At 39.3% G+C, this 20,712-nt stretch overlaps 1 protein-coding gene across 3 annotated transcripts in view; it reads right to left on the bottom strand.

Moving 5' to 3' along the window:
* MID2 (midline 2) overlaps window positions 1–20,712 on the bottom strand; it is an 82,396-nt gene that overhangs the window by 7,818 nt on the left and 53,866 nt on the right. For 2 of the 3 annotated variants that reach the window (XM_004440463.3, XM_087427366.1), the window contains exons 4-7: window positions 14,721–14,828; window positions 13,175–13,323; window positions 4,833–4,960; window positions 3,603–3,746 (exon numbers count right to left, since the gene is read on the bottom strand). In XM_004440463.3, coding sequence (XP_004440520.1) covers window positions 3,603–3,746; window positions 4,833–4,960; window positions 13,175–13,323; window positions 14,721–14,828 — 529 coding nt within the window. The remainder of the gene's footprint in view (window positions 1–3,602; window positions 3,747–4,832; window positions 4,961–13,174; window positions 13,324–14,720; window positions 14,829–20,712) is intronic. The other variant, XM_087427367.1, reaches the window with a different exon arrangement.

Consider the following 20,712-nt stretch of genomic DNA (forward strand, 5'->3'; position numbering starts at 1 on the left):
ATTGTTCAAAAGGGAAAGACCACAATATGGAAATCCATGAACCTGAGTGGAAATGTGTGGTGGAAAGCATCTGCATGAGAATGAAAAGGAGGGGAAACAAAAGTTATATCTTTGCGGCAGTATGTTACAGACTACCTGGCCAGACAGAGGTTATAGCCAGTGCTTTCATAACACAAAACACCAAATTGAAACAGAGGAAAGATATACAGTAATGGGGAAGACAGTCATCCAAACATCTGTTGAAATTCTTATTCAGTTAACAGCATCATCTGAAACATTATTGGCTTGTGACCATTTCAAATCATAGATGAGATGTGGAGAAAGTTAAAAATGAAGGAAAACAGTTGAAAAAAAAATAAGGGGAACTACTTTTCCAGACAAAATTCTAACCAACAGGGAAGAAATTTCTGGTTAAAGAAAATGTGGAGTTTGACTATTTTAAGATTCCTGAAATAAGTAGTATCATATAGTATTTGTCCTTCTGTGTCTGGCTTATCTCACTTCACATAATGTCCTCCAGATTCATCCATGTTGTCACAATTGGCAGAATTTTCTTCTTTTTTAAGGCTCAATAACATTCCATTGTATGTATATACCACATTTTCTTTATCCATTCATCTGTTGATGGACAACCTTTTGTATGTCAATTGCACCTCACTAAAGTGGCTTAAAAAAAGAGAAAATGTGGAAAAACTTGAAGGGAAAGCAGCTCTCAGAACCAAGGTTCAGTCAACAGTGGCAGGCCAGACTGGCAGGCCTCTGGGATGAATCTTCATAAATATTTATTCCTAGTAAAATAGTTTCATCTTATCTGCCCATTACCATCCAAAATTTTGCTTCAGGGCTCTGCCCTTGTCCCTGTCCCATTCCACTTTTCTATCAGTGATCGGAGGAAGACATAGAAAGCAGGCTGGGGGGAAAAGTAAACGGAAGGCAGAGATTGGATTCAAAAAGATTTTGGCAGGCTGGACTGAGGAGCCAAAGCTAACCAGATAAAATGTAATAGGGATAAATTCAAAGTGTTGTATTTAGTTTAGACACTCAACTGTATAGGAACAGGATTTGGAATACCTGGGGATTTCAGCTGACTGTATGCTCAGTTTTCACTCAGTAGTCAACATGGCTCCTGGAATACAAGTATGGGGCAGGGGGGCACCAGCTAATGTACAAGAGAAATAATCCAGCTGTCTTCTGCAGTGGGACAATGAAGAACTGTCATGTGAAAGATGGATCAGGTTTGTTAGTGAGGCACAAAGGACAGGACTAGGACTAATTGGTAGCTGTACTTTAATTCAAGGAGCATTAAGCTTGATGTCTGACAGGCTTGGGTTCAAATTTTGACTCCAACAGTTTGTAGCTCTGTGACCTTGGGCAACTCATTTAACTTGAGCCTCGGTTTCTTCATCTATAAAACAGAATTAATATTATCTATTTCATAAGGCTAAGTAAGAACTCATGAGGACTAAATGAGATAATGCATGTTGGAGTGTTTGTAAATGGCAAAGCATAATACACATGTAAATTATTATTGTCATTATTATTTACTAGGAAGAGGAAGAGTTAGGCCTTTTATAAGGAATCACTGACAATTATTTATAGCTGCACAATTGAATGGGCTGTTTTGTTAAAAGTGAGCTACTCCTCACTAGAAATAATCAAGCAGAGACACGACGATCATCTACTGGGTGTCTGGTAGAAGGGAAGAAGATTAAACTAGATGACTTCTAAGGTCTCTTCTAATTCTAAGAAGCTATGATCCTATTGCTATTAAGAATTATCCTTTAAGGGCCGGCCCCGTGGCTCAGCGGTTGAGTGTGTGTGCTCCGCTACTGGCGGCCCGGGTTCAGATCCCGACGCACCGATTCTCCGGCCATGCTGAGGTTGTGCCCCACATACAGCAACTAGAAGGATGTGCAACTATGACATACAACTATCTACTGGGGCTTTGGGGGGAAAAAAAAGGAGGAGGATTGGCAATAGATGTTAGCTCAGAGCAGGTCTTCCTCAGCAAAAAGAGGAGGATTAGCACTGATGTTAGCTCAGGGCTGATCTTCCTCACACACACACAAAAAAAGAATTATCCTTTAAGCTTTTCTTTACAAAGGACTACGTTTCCTTGAAAATAGAAGTGACAGCCATTAGATCTTTGTCACTTCTTGGACTTATTCTCAACTCCCAGGATACCACTGCTCTCCCCATATCAGGAAGGAGAAGCACAATTGCTGGCTCTAAGACTTCCCAGAGCAGGAGAGACAAGTGCAGACAAGTCATGTAGGGGGAGGCCTTAGTGTTTATGACTTCACAACCTGAAGAAACACCCAAGAACACAGCTACCCAGGCCAAGTGGGTTAGATGGGAGCTGCACAAGGCAAGTGTTTTTTAGAGTTTGACCCCAAATGTCCTCTCACCTCTCCACCCCACCACGTGGCACAGAATTGTCACAAAACAGGAAAAGGAAGCCTATCAGGAGGGTTTCATTGGAAAAACTCCTCTCATGTGGGCCTATGAAGTCAGACACAGAAGCACAAAAACAAAGTAAAAGAAAATACTAATTTGCAGCTATGCAGATGCAATCTTAGAGTGGGAATCAGTTCCAGTCTTGAATCCAGCTTTTTTTTTTTTTTTTTTTTAAAGATTTTATTTATTTTATTTTTTCCCCCCAAAGCCCCAGTAGATAGTTGTATGTCATAGCTGCACATCCTTCTAGTTGCTGTATGTGGGACTCGGCCTCAGGATGGACGGAGAAGTGGTGCCTCGATGCGCACCCGGGATCCGAACCCGGGCCACCAGCATTGCAGCGTGCGCACTTAACCACCAAGCCACAGGGCCGGCCCCTTGAATCCAGCTTTAATTCTGCTTTCATTGCCATTTTTCTCCAACACATTGAGGGAAACTTGCAGCTTGACCCTTCTTGTCTGGCAATCAATGAATTAAGTTCCTACTCTGCCTTGTCTTACTCCAATTCATCAGAAGGTTGAACCATAACACGTAAGCTAAATGACTGCTTTTGGAATATCTTTCATTTTATGGCCCACCGACACGTTTTTATATTTGGTGTAATTCTTGGAGGAAAGAGAGAAGGGGTAAAGGGAGAAGAGTTAAAGGGAAGAGTGACAGAGGCAGGAGGCTTGTCACTATATTCACTGATACAAATGGGTACAGTAAAGGAAGTAGTAGTCTTTGAACATAATGTACTTTACCATGACAATGAAGTGGAAGAAGAGTCAAGGAGAGAGATGTTCACACACACAGAATCAGCAATGATGGTGGCTTATCTACCCAGGAATGACTTCCGAGCTGTGTTCTGACTTGGGAGAGTGGAGTGACATGGATTAACTGAGGAAAGGCTAAAGATTACATAAACAAATGGGAGTGTCCCCAGTGACTGCCCAGCAAAGAAATACACAACTTGCTTGTCACCCATCAGTAAGGTCTTTGCAATGCCCTAAGGGAGCTTACACTGTCTACGAAACACTATACTAAACAACCTGACATGTCTTACAAACACTTGCCTCGTGGCGCCCCGGCCAATCTTGAGCAGCTTACTGCTTCCTTACATTTCCTTATCTCTGGCCACAGGCCCCAACTACACCATGACTTACTGATGAAGTTAGCCTGGCCAGTGAATATGGTGTACTGAAGCTCATAGGAGCTGATGCTGAACTCATCATCCGAGATCCAGTGGACTGTAATGGTGTCATGGGAGGCAGTACAGAGTTCCTCTCGGATAGATGGTGGGTTTGGGGCTGTAAAGAAAGGTGGAAAAGAGGGTAAGGAAAGCATATTCTCTGTTCTGGAATTTTAAAATTGTTACTCTTGCTGCCCGACCCAACATCTCATGAAGAGAAGGTTTTCTTAATAAGAAGCTATAGATTGCATGTACTATACAACCTAAATCCAAGTGCTGAGACCTTAAACTCCCCCAAACCACTTTTGCTTCAATGATAAAGATATTTTAGGCAAAGATAAAGCCTAAGTTATTGAAATAATTGCCCAATTGTCTACTCTGCCTGTACAAACACATATGTAGATATTAGAGCGAAGTGGTCACATGGTTTTCTTATTACATGACCTTCAACCTATTTTTTTATTTCAAAATGTTTTATTACATATTTTTGGCAGTATAGCCAAGTGCAAATTAATATGAGTTCCCTCATCTGTAAAATGGGGATGATAATTACCTCATAGATTTGTTGTGAGGATTCATGATATAAAATTAATATACAGTGTCTGGCATAAAGTTGATGCTCAATAAATGACAGCTATTTAATATATTAACAAAAGTAACTACAAACACAAAGTTATTGTGTGTGCATATTTTTCTCATGAAATAATCATTCAACAATCCTGAAGGCAGCCAGCATTTTTTACAGGCTGGTTGCATCTCTCATTTTCTAAAATTCTCTGCAAGCCAGATATTTCTGACATTTTTCTTCCTAATCTGCTAATTCCTAAGTTCCCTTAAAACCATTTGAGTGGTGCCTGTACCCACGTGGGACATTCTCTAATATTCCATAACTGCCACCTGAGTTCTACTCCCATAACAAGCGATAATATATTGCTGATAGTCTTGTAAGGAGCAATCCATCAGCAACTTCTTGTTTTTTACTTTTATGTATGGATTGGATACCCATTTTGTCCCCAGAAATATTTGACAAGTCACCTTTCTTTTGTTACATGAACTAAAATGTATCTAAAAAGATATGTGTATCATTTTAAAGGATATAAAAGCATTCTCATTATAAATATTGTCCTTTTCAGATTATTTTAGAGTAAAAGCACACCAAAAACAAAAGGATTAAAATGGTAAGGAAAGCACAGTATTTTCACACCTGTTAAATAATCTAGCCCCTCGAGCAATTTCTTTTCTCTGGAAAAATCTAAAGCAAAGTTTTCAAAGGCATCATTAAAATTGATATCTGGAATCAGAACTTGAGAAGATGCAGTTGCCATAGCGACCCTGGAAGAGAGAAAAGTACATCAATATACATCAAAATAGGTTTGCAAGCTTTATCCAGTGTTTGATTTCTGGTTTAACAACATGAAAAAAATGACTTGTAGGGCTTGATTCATTAAGTGAAAAATATCATATATGTGCTTTTGCAATGGAAACCATTTAAATTTTATTCATCAGGCACCAATTAAGAGTTATACCATATTTATTCACATATGTTCACCCCTCAAACACACCCCTCCATCCTGTCTTAATTTTGAGAAGAAAATACAGGATTTTTTTTCCCTCTGCATCATTTCCCATCTGGCTGGTAGCATCAAGACCTCCAAAGGCTTGGTAAGAGCAGTTTGAGAGATTTTTTTTTCTCCCCCTCTATTTTTTTTTATGTTAATCAATAAGCCAGCACGCTGGGTCTAGGTTAAAACCTTCCCCTAAATGCTATACTTTATTGTATCTTTTATAACATTTACATTTAATTTTATTATTCTCTAATTGTATAATGCTATGCTAGTTTTATCTCCTCAACTAATTCTAAGGGTCTCAAGAGCAGGGTTCATATTTTGTACCTCTTATATCTTCTATGGTCACTAACACAGTGTTGGACATGTAGTAAATATGAATAAATGTTGAATCAATAACTGAATGATTACAACAACAACACACTGCTAACATTTATTGAGCATTTAGTATATACAAGACACCATGCATGCACTTTACATACATTATCGAATTTATTCCTTACCATAACCTATGTAGTAAATGTTGTTTCCATTTTGTAAATAAGAAAGGCGACACATATAAAGGTTAATTAATTTGCCCAAAGTCACAACTAGTAAGGGTCAGAAAAAAAAAGAAATATAACTGAACCCCTGTTCATTAAATTCTAAACTCTATACCCTTAACCATTTAGACAATTCCTTTTAAAAAAAAATTAAGGTATATTTGTATATACTTTGGCAATTCTTAACCACGGTTACACATCAGAATTATCTTGGGGAGCTTTGAGCAAAGCATACATGTTAAGGCCTGTGTCAGACCTTCTGAATCAGAGCCAGTGAAGATCCTTAAGCATGCAAATGACAGAACGGAAAGAAACATTAACTTGGCAACAACGTGTGGCTTAGAGTGCAGGGAAGAGACATTGAATCTAGGAATCTTTCATTCTAGGAAGACCAGAGTGAAAACTTTCATGGTGAATTAGTTGTAAGGGGATGAGGAGTTAAACAAATACACATCCTCATGCATATATACCTTGCTACACATCTACCAACAATAGTTCTTGGCTGTTTCTGAAAATAGAGATGTTTCAGGAATAAACTGCAGGCCAGGATAAACAAATGAAAGACTAACTCAATGCAATCTTAAGGTCTCACATTGAGTAGCCAATCTTCCAGAATTTTATGAGTAAGAATACACGACCTCTTTAGGGCAAGAGGTAAGGCAGAAAATTGGCTCATGAAATTTTCCCTAGCCTCCTCAACCTTCTCTCTTTCTTCCTTCCATCCATCCACCCACCCAGCCACCCATCCGTCCATTGAATACTTACTGAGCACAACTAATGTGCCAGGCACTGTGGTAGGTTAGTTGTGGTCCTTGACCTCACAGAGCTCACAGATCATGGAAGAGAAAGACAATAAAGAGGCAACACAAGTGCCGCTACAAAGGGAGTGGAGTATACACAAGAGTCACCTGGCAGGGACTTGGGCACTAAGGGAAATCTCCCCAGAGGAACTTCATTTTAAGCAATGACATACACGATGAATAGGAGTTAGCTGAGCAAAGACTTTGTGGATGCGTGTGTGTTCTCTCTTGCCTGAAGGCTGAAGAATTAGGCAAAGTCACGCAGGGCCTTGTAGGCCATGTTACAAACTTTGTACTTTATCCTAAGAGCAATGGGAGCCACTGAAGCATTTTAGGCAGAGGAGTGATATGCTCAAATGTATGTTTTAAGAAGAGTACTCTGGCTGCAGTGGATGCACTGGAAGGGGTCGAAATTAGAGGCAGATCAGATTTTAAGGTGTCTAGGAATGAGCAAAAAGTAAAGTGGTGACAGGAGTGTAGGCAAAACAGAGTTAATTCACAAAACATGAAAACAAATAGCAAACAAGTATATTAAAAAGCCAAACTATGTGATAAATCAAAGAACATAAATTAAAATGAGATAGCATTTAAGATGATAAATAATGACAATATAGGAGCATTTCATGCCTATATTAAATAATGCCTACATATTTCTATTAGGACTAAAATTGATACAAATTTTGGAGGCCAAATTTAGCATTAAATATCAAAACAGTTTAAAATGTAAATATTATTTGATGCATTTTACTTCATAAATTTTTTACTAAGAAAATAACTAAGATATATACAAAGATACAACTACAAGGGCACTCAACACACTGTATGTAACCTGATTGTCTAAGAGTGGGGTCTGAGCTAAGTAATGTGTTATACATCAAGAGATGAAAATGCTAACAGGTCACTGGAAATTAGGTTATATGATAATATCCAATGACAGGAAAAGTTTGTGATATATTGTTAAGTTTCAAACATAGGGTAAAATGCAGGATATACAGCATAACCTTATGTTTTTGAAATATATACATACATATATAAATATTGGGAGACTATACTCCTAAATGTTAACAGTGGCTGGAAGGTTAAGGATGAGTTAAAAATGACATTGGGGTATATGTACGTGTGCATGTGTGTCTGTGTTTCTATGTTTAAGCAAAACACAACATTAGCTATCTCTCAATGTTTTCATCTCTATTAGGAGTGATATAAGTTTCATTTGTAAGGAGGAAGGAATAACTCTCCCAGCTAATACACTACAATAAATAATGGTGGGGACGAATTTTAGACCCTATGAGAGACCATTGAGAATGACATTTAAGTTGAGTAGATGATTCTCAAGCCATACCACATAGATAGCCATCTATTCCACCTACCCCATAGGCTATACCTGAGCCTATGAAAAGAAGATTTAGATAGAGAGTTGGAAATCATCAATATCTAGATGGTAATTGAAGCCCTAGGAGCTATAAGTTTGCAACAGGGAGACTGTGTAGTGGGAAAAGAGAATAACCTAAGACAGAATCACAAAGAACAATAGCATTAAAGGAATAGGTCAAGGAAGAGTTGCTCACAAAGGCAAAAGAAACCAGATAGGTAGAAAGAAAACCAGGAGTGTTCGTTGAAGCTAACAGCAGAGAAATTTCAAGTAAAAATGGTCAGTAGGGACAAATCCTACTGAGAGACCAGGTAAGATGAAACAGTAAGAAAAAACAAAGCAATATCTATTATATTTAGCAACAAGGTATTCATTTGGTGACCTTGGAAAGAACACTTTCAATAGTGTGGTAGTGGCAGAAGACATTTCAGAGAGTTGAAGAATGAGTGGGGATATTAAATACAGTGGTTTAAATATATGTTTTATCTCTGCTTTCATGAAATCCCACTGAAATTACAGTCAAAGAATAAAATGTCATAAACTCACAAAGACAAAGGGAATGGAAAAAGAGATGCCAGTGAGTGAGAGATTGTCAACAAATTTTTGGAAGCTAAAAAGGGGTGGATGAGTAGTAACCAACAACAGACCAGAGAAAGTTGGATTGGGCAGCCAACAACATCAAGCTGATTTAGTGCTACAGACAGTTGAAAGTTTGCCTGAGGAACAGCTAGACCCCCAGATCCACTCAATCAGAGACTACCGCTCCCTCATCCTAGTAGGAGAGGTGAGGTTTCCTTTCTGCAGAGCTTTGATGCTATACTAAAGGCCGTCTTAAAACTCTCAGCTCCCTTTCCTTGCTTGGCTCCCAGAATGGTGGCAGCCAGACTTATACCCTTCACCCCCCACCAGAAGCAGGAGATTGGTGGATTCCTTCCAGGGATAACTGACCCAAGAGAAAACACCTACAGAACTGACACTTGGGGTCCCCTCAATAAAAATCTGGCATTCTGTTTTATAATCCTACAGCAAAGCTCACCAAGCAACAAACTGTTCCCAATCCCTCAGATCTTCCAGTCACCCTTTAGGGCTTAAATTTAAACAGGCAGCCAAAAGCTTACCAAACATTTAGGAAAAGACAGAAACTAAAACGAACTAACAGAGAAAAGAAACTTGGAGGAAACCAAGACAATGCAGTTTAGAAGAAAACTTTTTAAATGATCATTAATAGCCTCAGAAAGATAAACAAATAGTCTGTATCCACAAAGCAAGGACAGAATGCTAAAAAAGAAAGATCAAGAAAGAGCTCTTACAAATAAAAATATGAATGCTGAAATTAAAATTATGATGGAAGGATTGGATGAAAAATTAAGGAAATGTTTTAGATGATAGAACAAGAAGATAAAGTCATGGAAAAGATGGGAAACAAAAGATTTCAAAAATCAGAGGCAAAATCTATGATGTCCAACATCTGACTAATTAGAGTCCCAGAAAGAGAGAAGAGAGAAAATAAAGGTGAGGAAATTATTAGCAAATAATACAAGAAATTTTCCCAGAACTAAAAGTCAGTAGTGCTTGGATTGGAAAGACCCACTTAGTGCCCAACAAAAATGAATGATAAAAGACCCACACCAAGGCATATCTTGGTGAAATTTCAGAAAAACTAGATTAAAGATAAGACCTTAAAAGCTTCAGATTTTAAAACATAGGTCATATTCAAAAGATCAAGAATCAAACTAGCAGTGGACTTCACAACACAACACTGGATGTTAGGAGACAATAGAGCCATGCCTTCAAAATTATAAGAGAAATTTATTTCAACCTATCAAATGTCAAAATAAATTTGACATATTTTTTCGAACAAAAAGTTCTCAAAAATTTGCTTCCCATATACTCTTTCTTAGGAAGCTATGGGAAAATTTGCTCCAACAAAATTAAGGGAGTAAAATGGTACATGAAGGGAAAATCTGGTGGAGCCTGATGGAGTCCCTAATTAAGAACACAAGCTGAGAGTCCAGGGAGATAAGTTGGCTGGAGTTCACAGGGCAGAGTACAAGAGAGAAGAAAGCTGCACAGAGAGAATTCTGGAGACCTTCTGAGGGTTCCTTTCTAGTATTCAGCAAAGTATTGATCAATATATGCATGTGAGCAAACTGCCCAATGCCAGGGAAAGAGTCACCCAAAAAGATTAGAGGGAACAATCCCTAGTGCTCACACAGGGGCAGGAATAGTGTCTGTTCCCATTGGCCAGACTGGAAAATCTCATGATTCATGGGGCACTCAGTAGAGCACTCAGGAAGGGTCTTGCCTCAGCAGTGGGGAAAAATTTCGCTAGACTAAACACTGCTATGAACTCATCTAACAAATCTTAAAAGACCTGAAAGAATCAAGCTATGTTCAAGTAACTTAACTATGTCCCAAAAGAAAGCTTAAGAATATTTATAGGAATATAAAAATATACAGCACCCAATAAGATAAAATTCACAATGTCTACCATCCAACCAAAAATTACTAGACACACAACGATGCAAGAAAATACAACCCATAATGAGGAGAAAAAGCAACCAATTGAAACTGACCAAGAACTGATGAAGATGTTAGAATAAGACATTAAAACAGTTACTATAACTGTATTCCATATGTTCAAAAGCTAGAGGGAAGGCTAAATATGTTAAGTAGAGATATGGAAGATATAAAAAGACCCAAGTTGAGCTTCTAGAGATGAAAACTACAATATCTGAGATGAAGAATACACTAGAGAGGTTAACGGAAGATTAGGCATTACAGAAGAAAAGGTTAGTGAAATTGAAGACATATCATTAGAAACTATCAAAATGAAACCCACAGACAAAAAGAGACTAAAAAAAATGAAGAGAGCATCGGTGAGCTGAGGACAATTTCAAGCAGCCTAATATACGTGTAATTGGAGTCCTCGCAAGAGAGGAAGGAGGTGGTGTAAAAAATATTTAAAGAAATAATGGCTGAAATTTTTCCAAATTTGCATAAGTCAATTGGTAATGTCTGAATTTTTTTAAAAATATAGTAATAAAAGGATGTTATTTAGAAACGTAAAGGTCATGCCAATAGAAACACCTAATAGAGGTGAAATTGCTTGGATTTATTGTAAAAGCCTAGACTATGGCACTAGACTCCCTAGGTTTGAATCCTGCCTCCCCCGCTTACTAATTACGTGATCTTAGGCAAGTCACATAATCTCTCTGAGCCTCATTCTCTCGTTTGTAAAATGGGGATAATAATAGCGTCTATCTCATAAGGTTTTTGTGATAATGAGTCAATACTTAAAAAGGCTTAGAATAATGCCCAGCACAAAGTAAATGCTCAATATTATTATTATTGAAGAACAGAAATTGGGGGGGAGGAGAAGACTGCTATTTCTTACAATATAACTATCAGTAATATCTGATTTTTAACTATGTACTTTAATTATTATTATTGAATTTATTATTACTTTAATATAAATAACTTTTAAATGTTTAGGAAGAGTAAATTAGAGGTGAGGAAATGGAAAGTATTTCATCAAGTTTGCTATGAAGGAAAGGAGAGGAATAGGGCAATAGCTAGAGGGGGTATGAGGTAGAGGAAAGTTGTGGGTATTATTTTTTTAGATAGGAGAGACATGAGTGGGTTTAAAAGTAGATGTGAGGTCAACTAGAAAGGGGGAGAAATTGAAGCTATGAAATAAAAGAGGCATGTGGCCAAAGCACAAATGAAGAGACATCTCTTCCATTATAACCAGGAGGAAAGTGGAAGTGACGGATGTGGATGTAGCTATGCCCAGCAGTTTGGTATGAGAAGTTGAGGAATTTATCATTTCATACCTACCACTCTGTCTATAAACTAAGAGGTAAAGTTATTTGCTGAGCATGAGTAGGAAGGTGGCAGGGTTGGAAGTTTTAGTTGAGTACAGATAATTTGAAATAACCATTATAGAGACAAGGAAAAAAGAAAGCTGACCAGAGCAACACAGAAGGATTTCAGGTCAGTACCGAGGGCCCAGGTGAGACTGAAAGCCATAAATTTGTGGTGCAGTAGTACCAACTGCTTTGGTTATGTGATTTTCTCCAGCAGGGTTCTGCAACTCAAATATAGGCAGAGAAAAGGTGGGAATAGCTGGGCTTATTCAGTTTTGGGTTTTATCAGGTTGGTATGATAAAAAGAGAGTGGGGCAAGGGAACTGGCGATATTGAAAAGAGATTGGCTGAAGTGAGGAATCACAGACCCTAAATAGGCCAAAGAAAGAAGTGAAAACAGTAGGTACCTGGTAGGTAGGAGTCAGGACTTAGAAGTCCCAATGAAGGTGAAGAATAGATGTACTGGAAGAAAAACAGACAACTGTAAGTACAGAGGTTGTAGTTAGAAAGTGAGATGTTTTAATTTATGATTTAAGTGTAATTCTGAGTGATGGCGAGGTTGAGGATGTGGGCCATGGAAGTGGGTGGATGAAGTGGAGCAGAGGTCACTGGAGGAGGGGATGGCAAGAAGCCAGAATGGGTCAGCCATGTGGATGCTGCTAAAGTCACCCAGAATGATGCCAGAAGTAATAGAAAGGAAGACTGTAAATCTGGAGCCAAAGTCTTCAATGAATGAGATGGAGATATAAGGAGATCAAATCTGGCCTAATGAGCCCCTGTAGCCCCTTGAAGCCTTGGTGACTGAACGATGTCTTGCTTTAGACCTCAGACTGTTTGCAAGTGGTGTATAGATGGATTTCTAAAGATTCATGAGTCCTCTGAAATTGTATGCAAAATTTTATGTGTATATATCTTACATGCATTTTTTCCCTTGGGAAGAGGGTTCATAACTTTCATCAAATTTTCAAAGGGGTGACTGACTAAATAAAAGCATAAGAATTACTGCTCTAAAGGATTTACATGAGGAATAACTAAATGAAAACCATAGAAACTTCATGTAGACTTAGGAAGGGCACACACCTATCAATGTGGCCAAAAGTTTCTCTACCTCTACTCCAACACCAACATAGAAAGCTCCAGCCCTGAGTGGGCAGAGGAGAGCTGTTGCATAGCTAGGGCACATGCTTGGCTGTGCATTAGAAGAATTGGTAGGCTGCAGAGACGGAGAGAAGGCTGCCAGAAATCCACAGGGCAATCTGCCACTCAGGCTTAGTAACTACCTAGCTGGTAAAATCTTCAGGTGGCAGCTGCTACATACATGCCTGAACAGAAGTAAGCGACGTTAAGCTGGCCCCTTTTCATAAGAGCAGGCATGTCAAAAGAATATAAGGAACTCACCTCTCAGCAATATTTTTTGCAGACTGGAGAAACCGTGCCTGGTCATTTTCTTTCAGGATATGCTCAGCTTGGTTGATGAGGACTGTTGACCGTTCAAGACACTGGCGGCAATTAGCAACCTGCTGTGCCAACTTTCTCAGTTTCATAACCTTAAAGGAATTAGCAAAAGTAAAATAAGATAAAACATAAAGTGCTTAATTAAAAACGATAAAACAACATGACGGAGATCTGCTGCAGTGATTCTAAAAATAAGGCCTATTAATATCCCATGGTCCCTGTACGAACCACTCACCTTCTCACCCTACCCTCTATGTCTGTCTTGCCAACCCCTCCTCCCACCTACAGACCACTTACTTACCCTGCGACACACACAGTCATAGACTCTATGTTACCTACCTCCTCTTTTTATTGATAACATTAATTTTTCTGATTATAAAAGCAATGCATGCTCGTTATAAAAAATTTAGAAAATAAAAAGTATAAAAAGAAACCCTACCATCCAGAGATCACCATTGTGTCCATTTTATTGTCAATATATTTTCACATACATGTTTAATAAAAAGTATCTCCTTTTTCTTTCTATCTACATTTCTATGTATATATTTCTTTAAGTATCTTTACGCATACCTGTGTGTTCACAGATCTGAGTTCTCAGAAACTTCAATTCCTGTGTTAGTTGGAACCACCCAGCACGGCACAAAGTCATCACTCCAGGCTCTCACAACTTCTCACATTGTACACACAGCACGAGCCTATAATCACTACACTGACCAGCAGACCAACCAGCTTAAAACCATATAGGTGCGTGGAGGCTCACACCTGACCTTCTTGACCACGATTCTTCCGTTCCCAGGTTAAAAGTCTGGAAGTCTTCCCTCTCTCCTTCATCTTTTTTATCTAATCAGTTGATGATTCCCATCACTTCCTTTTTAGCAATGCCTGTTATGTTTTTCCCTTCTATTTGTGCTGCCACTTCCCTGGTTTAGATTTTCATCAACTCATACCAAGAATCATTCCATAAGCCTCATAACTCGCTTCCCTGACTTCAGCATCGTCCCATTCTGATCTATCCTGCACACCCCCACCATATCAATCAGTCTTCTCCTTCCTAAGAAACTAGAATGGTTTCCTAATGCCTTTCAGATTAAGCCCCAAGTCCTTATACTGGCATTCATGGTCCTTCCATAATCCTGGCCCACCTTTCTCCCGTAACTTTTTTTCTTTTTTCTTTTTGTATTGACTTATAACATACATACAATAAAGCACCGAAATCTCAAGTGTACCATTCAATGATTTTTTGCACATATATACACACCCATGTAACCACCAACCAGGTCAAGATATAGTATGTTTCCAATACCCCAGAACTGCCATCACTTTTACTGGCTTCATAGCACTAGACCAAACATTGCTTCTTTGCCTCCCTCCCTACAACCTCATTTCTTCTTGCTTTCATGATCCAAGTTCAAACTGGAATCATTGGGATGAAACTTTGACATTTGTAAAGTCAACTCTGCCTTGGCCTCACTGAAGCGCTGTGCTTTACCTTTGTCTCTTTGATTTTGACAGCAATCATTTGCTTCCTCTGCTGGATGATCTCTACCAACTCGTCACATTCTTCCATAAGTTTTGCCTCATGCATAGCAGTATTCACCTGCCAAGAAAGTCCAGAGTATTACACAGTGATTGCTGCCTTTGTCCCCTGCTGGCTCTCAAAGGTTCGGACTGAAGCTAAGCATGCACAACTTCTTCCATACCTCCCTCATAAGATCCACTCCTAGAAGAAGGGTAGAGATGATGATATTAATGATGCAAGGGCATTGAAGCACCACAGAAAGGAAGCTCTCCGGCCTCTGGTAGATCATGATGGTTAATGGAAGGCTGGGCAGAAGGACAGATGAGATGGGGGCATGTTATTCCCACTGTGCAATTCCCTTTACTCCAGCACCCTGTCCTCCTGCTGTTCTTTGGGAAAGAGGGTAAGGAGATTTAAGTATGTCAGGGAAAGGGGACTCCTCTCTACAGTCACAACAATATTAAGATAATGTTACAACAACATATTTCTACCATCTTAACAAAAGTGTTTTCTGTTTTCCTTGTTCCCTTCTACTTTTAAAATATATGAATGTGCGCCTCTATTTTCACATTAAATATATGCATATGTAGACATATTTTCACATACTTGTCATCATGTCTTAGTAGATATTTCTCACCTTGGGCTGTCCAGCATCTGAATACCTTTCCTACTTTGGTATACTGGCTACATCAAAATATCTCTACTGCAAAGCCAGCATGGGGTTGGAAAAAAAAGCCACCATTCTTCATTGCCTTTCCATGTACCAATTTCTCCTTCTTCTCGCTCTACTACTACTGACATTAGATGGTATGAAGCCCCCTGCTAAAATGAGAGCAGGAGATCTTTGGGCCGCCCAAGTGTAAAGGGAAAGGAAGGGGAAATGAACTTACGTCTTGAAAGCACTTAATGTACCTAGTACTTGATAGATAAATTATTTCACATAATTATCATAACCACTTTATAATATAGGAGCCATTTTTATTCCCATTTCACAGATGGGGAAACTGAGACTCAGAGAATTTTAGTGACTTGTCAAGATCACACAGCTAGTAAGTGGTAAAACCAGAATTCAAACCAAGTCCTGTCAAGCGAAACTCCTGAGCTGGCTGGGTGGGGAGATGAGGTTCAGTTCCATTTCAGCAGCACACAGAGCAGTCACAAAGGGAAGCAACAATCATTCCAAGAGTCTATTCAAGGATCAGAGCTCTAGAAGGCTGAGGAACAGACAATGGGTTACTTGAGAGCATCAAACCCCAAGGGGCCAGATGTGCTTCATTAGCAAGGTAAGGCTGCATTTCCAATCGCTAGCCCTCTTCAGAGGGTTTCTTTACATACTCCAAGCCCAGCAAAATACCTGTCACTGGACCCTGCTGCCTCCTCTCTCATCCTCTAAGGTCCCTGCCGGCCCATTTTCTGTTTCTTACTTAACTGAAATAAAATGCACTTGCCAAATTTCAACCTTATTTTGTTTTATTTCCACTTTCCAGGGGGAACGCCACAATGAGAGCTTCCATTTATTCTGAACAAATAGTCCCACTCTGGCCAGTCTAATTTTTTTCTCAGACTCCTCACTCTTTCCCTAATTGGATCTACCTTTCCAAGGCAGACAATCTCACCTTCTCAAGGAACTCCTACTCAAATTAGAATAAGTGATTCATCTGGTTCTCCCTGGATCCATGCCCAGAGTATCAGGAGACTTAGCTACTTCCCACTTTTAGTTTTTCTTTTGAGGCTGTTGTTGCTGTAGTGCACAATGGTGTAGTGCCTTGTTTCTTGTAATTTAGCCCTTAGACTAACTTTTACATAACACCCACTATATGCCAAGCACTGCTCGAATCAGTTTATATATACTAGCTCTCTCAATCAACAAAACAACCCTATGCGGGAGATACTATTAGCTCCAATTTACAGATAAGGAAAACTGAGAGAGTAAGTGACTTGCTCAAGGCCAAACACCTAGTAAGTGGCAGAGATGGTAAGTGGCAGAGATGGGATTTGGACCCAGGGAGTCTGACTCGCAACTCCACACTTTTAACCATCACACTATACCGCCTCTCCAGTCTAGTGTAACAAAATCTCTGTCTTCAGTTTCTGACAATCGTTACCTCTATTGCACCATCCATCTTCATTCTGTCATCCCATTCTCTTTAGTCATTTCAGACTACTTCTTGTTCCCCTAGAATGCCATGCACTTCCATGTCCTGTGCCTTTGCTTGAGACTCTCCTTTCACTTGGAAAGTCACTTCCCTATTCAATTTTTTTATTATTATCATTTATTTATTTATTGAGATCACATTGGTTCATAACATTATACAGATTTCAAGTGTACATCATCATATTTCGCTTTCTGTATAGACTGTATTGTGCTCACCACCAAAAGTCTAGTTTCCATCCATCACCATACACAACGTCCCCCTTTACCCCTTTTGCCCTTCCCCCCGACTCTGGTAACCATAAATCTGTTCTCTGTATCTATGTGTTTGTTTGTTGTTGTTTTATCTTCCCCATATGAGTGAAATCACATGGTATTTGTCTTTCTCCATCTGACTTATTTCACTCAGCATAATACCCTCAAGGTCCATCCATGTTGTCACAAATGGCAAGATTTCATCTTTTTTATGACTGAGTGGTACTCCATTGTATATCCATAACACGTCTTCTTTATCCATTCATCCGTTGATGGGCACTTAGATTGTTTCCAAGTCTTGGCATCCCTATTTGTTTACTGAACAAACTTCTACTGTCTTTCCAGGCCCTGCTCAAAGATCATCACCTCTGTAACTTTTTCTCACCTGCCTGGACACAACTGGTTCCCTATTTATAGTCCCAGAGCACTTTATATATAATTCAATTATACTACTTACTACCTTATATCATAGAAATTTATTAGTCTGTCTTCCCTGCTCAAACATGAGTTCTGGAGGCCAAAGGTTGTGTCTTATTTGACTATATCTCCAGCATAGTGATTGACATAGGGTAGATGCCCGGTAAATATTGGTTACATTGAATTGAATGGGGGGGAAGTATCTTACTTCTTGCAAGACATGCTCACTTGGTTACTCAAGGTACCCTAAACTCGGTATGTCTAAAAACAAACTCATTATCTTCCCTCTAAATCTGGCTTCTGCCTCTGATTTCCTCTTTTCTGTTAATGCTACTATCATTATTGCAGTTACTCAGATTCAGTTATCTCTGACTCCTACTTATCCCTCATCCTCCACATAAATTCACAGCAGTCCCAAAGTCCTGCCCTCCTTTTCTTTTCAATCACACTTAAGTTCTTCTGGTAATACAGTGAGGCTCTGAGCCAAGGAACGAATAAGTTGAAGCCCTTATCACCCTTTCAGTCTATTATTGTAAAAGTCTCATTAATTCATCCCCTTACCTTCAGAATCTTTCCTTTGCCACTCACCCTCATAATCTGTCCTATATCCTGAAACTAGGAAAAATCATCACCATCTTCATAATCAAACATGTATTAAGCATCTTATGTGTGCAATGCATTATGCTCAGGCCCTGCCCTCAATAAATTTGCAATCTGGATGGGAAAAAGCCACACACATACAAAACAAACAAGTCAAGGTAGCATAGTTAAATACCAATGAGTGATGTAGATTATAATCTAGAGAAACTGAAGGGAAAGATCACTCTCGGTGGGGAAGTGGAGAAAAGATGCCTGAATGAAGTGGGACTTGAAGTGAGCCTTAAGATGGATAGAACTTAGATTTTAAAGGTGAGCAGGAGGGAAATTGTAAGCCAAGCTAAGAAGATTGGACCTTACTCTTTAGGCAATATGGTATCTTCGAAAAATATTTTTAGGGAGAAGGAGGGTAAGATGGCAGGAGAATGACCATAGTTAATTTTTTTTAAGAAGATGAAATGGGATTTATTTGATTGGGGGTAATAGTAAGCTTGGGGACAATTTAGGAGGCTATTGTGATGTGAACAAGGCCTAGCCAAGGAGGGTAACAGGAATAGAAAGGAAAGGTCAAATATGAGAGTACTCTCTTGCTTGAAAATCTTCAATTAGACAGCAAGCTCCTTGAGGAAAGGTTTTATGCTACTTTGTTTCTCCCGCTGTAACAGGCACAACGCCTTACACACAAAAAACACCTAAGAGACATTTACTGATTGATTTAGCAAAGTGAAAAATCAAAATAAGAATGATAAACAATAGAAAATACACTATAGTAAATGCATTTTGTAGAGAAACTGTAGATTGAAGTGAGGGGGCTAGGGTGGAGTGTAGACCGTTGCATCGGGCAAGATGAAATAGCCAGGCACAACCAGTAGAGCGGAAAGTTGGCTGAAGAGGCAAAATCCCAAACTAAAGGTAAAGCAGTGACATTAAAATCTTTCCATGTCAAGAAGCAGAAAAGAGCAGGGTCCTTTAGTGTTTTTTGAACAGGAAATACTCCAGGGAAAAACTGTCTTCATGATGTGAATAAAACATCTCAAATTGCGTGGAAGGTACTTGAAAGCCCTGGTATTTTTCTTGTCTACAGTTTTCTTGGAAAATACAGTGAGGTATTTCACTTGTTTATTAACCCTTAGTTGAAAACAACTGGGGTTATCTTGATAAGCATTCTTGGCTGGTAGGTTGGTTGGTTGCTTGGTTTGTGGAAGACTCCAGCTCTTTATTTGACCTTTGCTCTTTGGTTTGGGTTAGTGGGTTTAACTAAGTGGCTTTATGTCTGTGGAAAAATCTAGCCTCCCTGAAAATACCATTTGATTAATCTTGGCAACCTACTTGTGTAAATGTGCCCACCCCAAAAAACTTTGGGGGCAGTTTCTGATGTTTAAGACAGAGTCTCAGCACTAGTCTTCCAAGGCCTAAGCACAAGGGAACACAGGCCTTCCTGTTAAGTCTCCACGCCCTCTTCTCTGCTCTGTGCTCTTTTCTTTCTTCCCAAAGGCGCGAAGAATTTGACTTGCACATTTCTTTCCAACTGCCCACTCTACTGTATTTCCTAAAGTTCTTTCCTACCTCCCAACCCAAAGATTAAACCCAGTGTCAGACCTAGTCTTCCCCAATTTCCACCCTGACCTGACACAAACACACACATCCCGTTTGAAGGATTTTACTGCCGGTCACTACAAGGAAATAAATATGTGGGAGTTCACAAAAGTCACAAGTTGTAAAGGTTTAAGAGACTGCATAAAGTTCTTTTGGTGATTATTTCTATTCTGTATTGAAATGTAAATGGACTTGACCTTTTCACCCTTTGCTTCTTTCAGAGAGCCTATTTGATAGTTTCTTGGGAGATCTCCCACACGCTCCTTCTATAGGCCTTTTATTCCTGGGTTTAAAGTTCATCAGCCTTCCCTCCAACCCACCCCAGGACAAACGTCCCCACTCATACCATCCCCTTAGCTCAGCCGTGCAGAGTGATGCACAGGAGTTCAGAACTGAGATTTCCTGTTCAGGTGGAACAATGTGTATGGAGTAGTGGATGAGCCGTATACCAGACTCAAGTGAAATTCATTTCTATGGTAATAGAATTCCTCGTTGGCATCTCCATCTCAGTGTCCTCCACTCTACACAGTCAATGTCAGCCTAGTTTATTCCCTGAAATCTCCTGCTCAAACAGATCTTCCTCTAGAAGATTTTGAAATGCCAGCATTAAAGATCATTTGGGGAAGTTTTATTCCAGAAAAAATTTACTGAATGCCTGCACCATGTACAAGGCACTATGCGAGTTCCTGAATGGGACAGAATTATGAAAAAGAACTCAGCTTTTGCCATCAAGGCACTTATAGTCTAGTGGAGATAATGAGTGTGAATTCAGCTAATTACAATTTAAGGAGGAATAGCAGAACAAGTAATATAATAGAATACAAACAAAGCTCTGCAGAGTATAGAGAAGGGGAAACTAATTTTGCCTGTGAAAAAGGACAATCAGAGGATTAGGGAAGGTTTCATGTAGCTGAGCCAGTCTTGAAGGAGGAGCAAGACTTTGGC

This window comes from Ceratotherium simum, chromosome X (assembly GCF_057802395.1).
Source record: "Ceratotherium simum simum isolate JZ-2026a chromosome X, ASM5780239v1, whole genome shotgun sequence".
Taxonomy (NCBI): domain Eukaryota; kingdom Metazoa; phylum Chordata; class Mammalia; order Perissodactyla; family Rhinocerotidae; genus Ceratotherium; species Ceratotherium simum.